The sequence below is a fragment of the Echeneis naucrates genome, chromosome 2, assembly GCF_900963305.1.
Source record: "Echeneis naucrates chromosome 2, fEcheNa1.1, whole genome shotgun sequence".
Classification (NCBI taxonomy): Eukaryota; Metazoa; Chordata; class Actinopteri; order Carangiformes; family Echeneidae; genus Echeneis; species Echeneis naucrates.
Genome location: NC_042512.1, coordinates 20,067,315 through 20,074,414, shown reverse-complemented (window position 1 = coordinate 20,074,414; position 7,100 = coordinate 20,067,315). Strand labels below are relative to the sequence as shown.

Sequence of the window (7,100 nt, the reverse complement as noted above, 5' to 3'; positions counted from 1 at the left end):
GCTAGAAAAAAAAACAAGTCATGTTTATGGTTCAAAACACAACTTCACAACTTGTGAACTCTGAGTGCACCAGGTGGGTTAAAGATGTAGTGCACTACAAAGGGCACAAGATGGTGACTGTGCACTTTGAAAGTCTTAAGGTGGAAAACAGTGCATCATGAAGAGTTTAAGGTGGAATGTAGTGCACTATGAGGGGCTTGAGATGGAGCTTCGGCTAAACACACTCAGAGTTTATGATGGAAAGTAGCAACTCAAGCATTGTGCACTATTACAAGTTAAAAATGGAAGGCTGTGCACTCAGCAGGGTAAAAAGTGGAAAATAGCACGCTATCAAGGGTGCATTATGGGATGGCGTGAACTACGTGGAAGCTGCGGTGCACTACGAAGGGGTGAAGTGGTGTACTGTGGCAGGTTAAGGGTGGAAAATAGTACACTACAGAGGGCGTAGGGTGCTGTTTGAGACCTAGCCTTGTTGCCAATTGGCAAACTCAACTAACCAATCAAACAGTGTTATTTGTACAGAACTAACAGCTGCTAACTGACTGCTAACAGCTCTCTGTTGTTGTTTGTAATAAACTTCATTTTTCATCCAAATCCATCTGTATGTGGTGTTTAATAATTCTTACTCAGCTCAGCTGGTGGGAAACAACGCTTTGATTTAAAAGGTGACCAACAACCTGAGATCCTGAGAGACGATGGAGAACGTCACTGCAGCACCTGATGAAGAGTCTTCATGCTGAGGACACAAAGTACAGAGACAAAAACCTGCTCCAGAACTCAGGACCTCAGACTGGACTCTGTGGAGGAAACACCCACATTATAAAATAACACATTAAAAGTTAACGTCCTGAAGGTAACCAAAGTAAAAACATTTCTGGATGCTGTTCTATTTGGATACAGAGTTCTGATAAATGAATCTAATGGAGAAAAAACTGCATTAATAGAAAAGAAAGTTGTTCAGGGACCACATATATGACAGAAGATCCAGTGAAATGGGCACACACACTCAAAGTGATGAGATTTAATGCACCACATTAAAAAAAGACAGCAATAGAAAAACCAGAGTTCCAGCTGCAATATTTTTCTTTCCAAACCTTTGTTATTTTCAATGATGTTATTTGTAGGATATGTCGTCACCGTTCATTGCAAAACTATGACCTGCAGTAACATCCTGATAAGAAGGGTTTTAAAGCACTAAACTGATTAAACCAATTACACAGCCACAGAGACGACTGACGAGTCCGAAGGTCGAACTTGTTTCTACTGAGATCAAATCGGTCCAACAAAAAATGAAAGAATAAACAGATTTGTCAGAGTTTTTTGGTAAAACATGAGCTTCTCCAGCTTTGGAATCACAGAATCCTCAGAGTGAGGGATACAACTGCCAGGATTAGATTTAATCGTTAAAGCTGTAGCTTCACAAATGTTGGGACTCGTTGCTGCTTTTTGTCAAACTATTAAATAAAGTGACTATTTCTGGGTCAGCCAGAAAACAACATTAAAAATAAAAAAGAAAAGCATAACTGTCTCAACTTTAGGATTTTTTATGGAGAAAACAAAAATCCTTTCTAGCTGCAGCTCCGGGGAGAAAATGATGAACTAAACACCACGGCGTTGAATTCATGATGGATTAACACGGTCTTTAAATACTTTATTGATATGAAGCATCGCTGCTTCATAAACTGGTGATCCGCTGCCTTCACATTAAAAGCACAATGCTGATAAAGAAAACACATTCTCAGTCAAACACGGCGATAGGAATCCGACACCACAGAACGTGCAGGTCAAAGGTCACCAGAAGAAGCTGACACACAGAACTTTGACTGTGAAAAGCAGCAGCAGCACTGTTACATAAGGCATGAAATTCTGCTCCATTGGTTCATTTTTCCAAACCTGGAGACAGTCACGTCTACACCGAATTAAGCTGCATAAGGTCAGACACCGTCAGACTTTGGCTTCAGTCTGTGGGTGGATGACGGCAGGGGAGCAGAGTTCTCTGGGAATTACAGCAGCCTTGTCGGTCAGAAGAACCCTGAAAACATGCTGTCAATATTTGCCAAGAATGGGTCAGAGACTCCGGAGCCAGTGAAAGCTCAAGTGATCGGTGAGTTTTAGAGTTCACAAACAACAGAGAAGTCAAAATACATTTTCACTGGTTTTGCTGCTTCAATCTGAAAAGTAATTTGATCTTCATTTGGTCTCCATCAGTCAACTAGTTGTTCTGATTTCATTTTCTGATTTATGTTTAAAAGTCACAACTGTTTTCGAATGACGTGAAAATTTGCTGTCTGGAAAAGAATTGTCAAATTATCAAATTATTATTTTATATCAAAATGAATAGGTTTAAAACTGATGAGCCACAAAAACATATTCCTCATGATATCGAGACATTTATCATCTAGTTCAAGAAGGAATCATGAACTGTATGAACTCATTCGAGAGTTATTTGATGGACTTTCATCTTCATCTTTTTGGATTTAAAGAACACTTGGTTTGTTGCCCTCAGGCTCCATCCCATCATGGCTGCAGGGAACGCTGCTGAGGAACGGACCAGGTCTGTTCTCTGTGGGGAACTCCCAGTACAATCACTGGTTTGATGGCCTGTCGCTCATCCACAGCTTCACCTTCAGCAACGGTGAGTGTCAAAATTCACACTCAGATGTGAAAGCCAGATTCTGCATGTAGTCACTGTTTGCTGTTGTAGGTGAGGTGACTTACAGAAGTAAGTTTCTGAAGAGTGAGACCTACAAGCGGAACATCAAGGCCGACAGGATAATCGTCACGGAGTTTGGCACCATGGCCTACCCAGATCCCTGCAAGAACATCTTCTCCAGGTAGAGTGTGCGTCAGTCTGTCCACCCTCAGATCACTGACAGATTCAGTCCTCAGATCACTGACAGATTCAGTCCTCAGATCACTGACAGATTCAGTCCTCAGATCAGTGACAGATTCAGTCCTCAGATCACTGACAGATTCAGATCACTGACACATTCAGTCCTCAGATCAGTGACAGATTCAGTCCTCAGATCACTGACAGATTCAGATCAGTGACAGATTCAGATCAGTGACAGATTCAGTCCTCAGATCACTGACAGATTCAGTCCTCAGATCACTGACAGATTCAGTCAGTCAGTCCTCAGATCACTGACAGATTCAGTCCTCAGATCACTGACAGATTCAGTCAGTCCTCAGATCACTGACAGATTCAGTCCTCAGATCAGTGACAGATTCAGATCACTGACAGATTCAGATCACTGACAGATTCAGATCACTGACAGATTCAGTCCTCAGATCACTGACAGATTCAGTCCTCAGATCACTGACAGATTCAGTCCTCAGATCACTGACAGATTCAGTCCTCAGATCAGTGACAGATTCAGATCACTGACAGATTCAGTCCTCAGATCACTGACAGATTCAGTCAGTCAGTCCTCAGATCACTGACAGATTCAGATCAGTGACAGATTCAGTCCTCAGATCAGTGACAGATTCAGATCACTGACAGATTCAGATCACTGACACATTCAGTCCTCAGCTCACTGACAGATTCAGATCACTGACAGATTCAGATCACTGACAGATTCAGATCACTGACAGATTCAGTCCTCAGCTCACTGACAGATTCAGTCCTCAGATCAGTGACAGATTCAGATCACTGACAGATTCAGTCCTCAGATCACTGACAGATTCAGTCCTCAGATCAGTGACAGATTCAGATCACTGACAGATTCAGTCCTCAGATCACTGACACATTCAGTCCTCAGATCACTGACAGATTCAGATCAGTGACAGATTCAGATCAGTGACAGATTCAGTCAGTCTTCAGATCACTGACAGATTCAGATCACTGACAGATGCAGTCCTCAGCTCACTGACAGATTCAGATCACTGACAGATTCAGATCAGTGACAGATTCAGATCAGTGACAGATTCAGATCACTGACAGATTCAGTCCTCAGCTCACTGACAGATTCAGATCACTGACAGATTCAGTCCTCAGATCAGTGACAGATTCAGATCACTGACAGATTCAGATCACTGACACATTCAGTCCTCAGATCAGTGACAGATTCAGATCACTGACAGATTCAGCTCACTGACAGATTCAGTCCTCAGATCAGTGACAGATTCAGATCACTGACAGATTCAGATCACTGACAGATTCAGATCAGTGACAGATTCAGTCCTCAGATCAGTGACAGATTCAGATCACTGACACATTCAGTCCTCAGCTCACTGACAGATTCAGATCACTGACAGATTCAGATCAGTGACAGATTCAGTCCTCAGATCAGTGACAGATTCAGATCACTGACAGATTCAGATCACTGACACATTCAGTCCTCAGATCAGTGACAGATTCAGATCACTGACAGATTCAGATCACTGACAGATTCAGATCACTGACAGATTCAGATCACTGACACATTCAGTCCTCAGCTCACTGACTGATTCAGCTCCAGCTCACTGGGCCTTTTCTCTGATTAGATCCGTCACACATCTCAGAAACATCATCCCGGACTTCACCGACAACAACTTGATCAACATCATTCGTTATGGCCGGGACTACTACGCCTCCTCCGAGATCAACTACATGAACCAGATCGATCCTGCCACGCTGGAAACGGTGGGCAGGGTAAGTCAGCGGCTGAGTCCGTGATCGGGTCACCCAGCTCTCCCTAAAACTGTCCTTCGTGATCCAGATCAACTACAGGAACCACATCGCTCTGAACCTGGCCACGGCTCATCCTCATTACGACAAGGAGGGCAACAGCTACAACATGGGCAGCGCCATCTTGGGCTTCGGACGGCCGAAATACGTCATCTTCAAAGTGCCGGCTGAGCCCGAAGGTCAGAACCTCTCCGAACATCTGTATTTCTCCAACAGGTCATGTGAGTAGTTCTCTGAAGGAGGATGAATCCTGCAGGCTGTGTTTCAGGGAGGGGGCACACGAAGCCGGCCTTGAGGAATGTGCAGCAGGTGTGTTCGATTCCCTTCCGATCCCTCCTGTTCCCGAGCTACTTCCACAGCTTCGGCATGACGGAGAACTACATCGTGTTCGTGGAGCAGCCCTTCAAGCTGGACATCGTCAAGCTGGCCACGGCCTATTTCAGAGGGGTGTCCTGGGGGAGCTGCCTCCGGTTCGACAAAGACGACACGGTAAGTGGTCCCACGGCCCCTCGCCGCGGATGTTCGTCTCTGCGGTGAGGTGATCCGTCCTGCTGTTTCTGAGCCAGACGCTGTTTCACGTCATGAACCGAGAGACGGGGAGGAAGGCGTCCTCCCGTTGCTATGGCGACGCCTTGGTGGTTTTCCACCACATCAACGCCTACGAGGAGGACGGCCACGTGGTGGTCGACCTGATCAGCTACAAAGATGGCGGCCTGTACGAAATGTTCTACATCGACAGCTTAACGCGAGACGACACCTTCAGCCAGTCCGACCAGAAGATGACCAAACCGGTCTGTCAGAGATTCGTCCTGCCGCTCGACGTCCAGCAGGTACCGGCTGACCGAAGGACGCAGCTCAGCGGGCTCTCAGCTCGTCATCCTCCAACTTTCTGTCCATTGGTGTTCCAGGACTGTCCCAGAGGAGCCAACCTAGTGAGGCTGACGGACACGACGGCCCAGGCGGTGCTGCAGCAGGACGGATCCATCTACTGCACGCCCGAAACGCTGTTTGAAGGTCGGTCCTGCTCGCTGCCGGACTGTTGGATGAAAACGCTGTTTGATTCCCCAAAGTAACCTGGATGGCTGCTCCTCAGGGCTGGAGATGCCCGGGATCAACTACAGCTTCAACGCGAGGAAGTACAGATACTTCTACGGCTCCAGGGTCGAGATGTCTCCTCACCCCAACAAGGTGATGACATGTCAGCTGGGCTTCCGGAGACAGCTGATGCAGAGTAACATTCACACTTTCTCCTCCAACAGATCGCCAAGTTCGACATCAGCAGCAGGAAACACGTGACGTGGCAGCAGGAGAACTGCTTCCCGTCGGAGCCGGTGTTCGTTGGGTCTCCCGGAGCCGAGGAGGAGGACGACGGTGAGGAGACCGTTGGTGGTCCACTCTTCTCCTCCGGTTCTGAATGTTCCCATTCTTCTGCCCGCAGGAGTCATCTTGTCGTCTGTGATCTCTCCGGATCCAAACGTGTCTCCGTTCCTGCTCGTACTCGACGCCAAAACCTTCCAGGAAATCGCCCGAGCTTCCATCCCCGCCAGCGTGCACATGGACCTCCACGGACATTTCATCCCCGCTGCTGTCTGACCAGTCTTTCTTCTTTTCTGTAAATTCTGTAAATGTTGAAGTCATTCACATTTCTGAGGATGGAAATGGATCAGAAACAGTTTGGTCATTTTGGTTCTTTTGTAAAAAGGCCCATGAAGTAAAAATGTCTTTCCATCCACTTCTCAGTAATTGGACTGCATAAAACAAGCAAAATAAATTGGATTTTTATTTTGTTTTCTTTTTAGGTTTTAAAAATAGTTTTGTTCCTTTAACTGCTGAATCTGATGTTTTCACGCTGGATTTATCTATTTCCATATTTCCACAGGCTGACATGTAATCTGTTTTTCAACAGGCAATATATCAAAGTAAGTTTTTCCCTGTACAAGCAATCCAGATTTTTATGGACAAAAATTAAAACTGAAGTTTTAGATTTATGACAAATTATAGGTGGCTCTGACTGTTCCTCAATCCATTTTCTAATTTTCTCAATTTTATCTGGATCATCTGCCGATCAGCGAATCTGAACTAATTTCAACGCCTCTCTCTGTGTAGGTGCAACACAAAAGACATCTACAAAGATAAAGAGCAGCTCTGAGCAAACAGTTCAGAATCGTACAGCATTTTTAGGTTATTCACAAATTATAAAAGAAACTGGACTTTTGCATTTCTAACTGAATGATTTCCCTTAAAATAAGAGGCAGGAGAGCTTTTACTAACCAGTTAAAAGGCAAAAGCCCAGTTCCCTTTTCTTTTTATGAACAAATCTGAAACAGAATTCAGACATCTAGCAGCAATAGTTTTCTGTATAAAACTCGTTTTAAACTTCAAACATTGCACATTGGAAACACTGACAGTGGAGCTTGTTTTGCTGTTT

At 45.0% G+C, this 7,100-nt stretch overlaps 1 protein-coding gene across 1 annotated transcript; it reads left to right on the top strand.

The window, feature by feature from the left end:
• The first annotated feature begins 2,040 nt into the window (after positions 1-2,040).
• bco1l (beta-carotene oxygenase 1, like) lies at positions 2,041-7,095 on the top strand. The gene is made up of 11 exons (XM_029518028.1): positions 2,041-2,104; positions 2,507-2,635; positions 2,705-2,834; positions 4,489-4,636; positions 4,704-4,851; positions 4,941-5,161; positions 5,239-5,502; positions 5,581-5,686; positions 5,766-5,860; positions 5,932-6,043; positions 6,111-7,095. The coding sequence occupies exons 1-11, from the start codon at positions 2,041-2,043 to the stop codon at positions 6,263-6,265; spliced, it is 1,572 nt and encodes a 523-aa protein (XP_029373888.1). The 3' UTR covers positions 6,266-7,095.
• Positions 7,096-7,100: the final 5 nt, after the last annotated feature.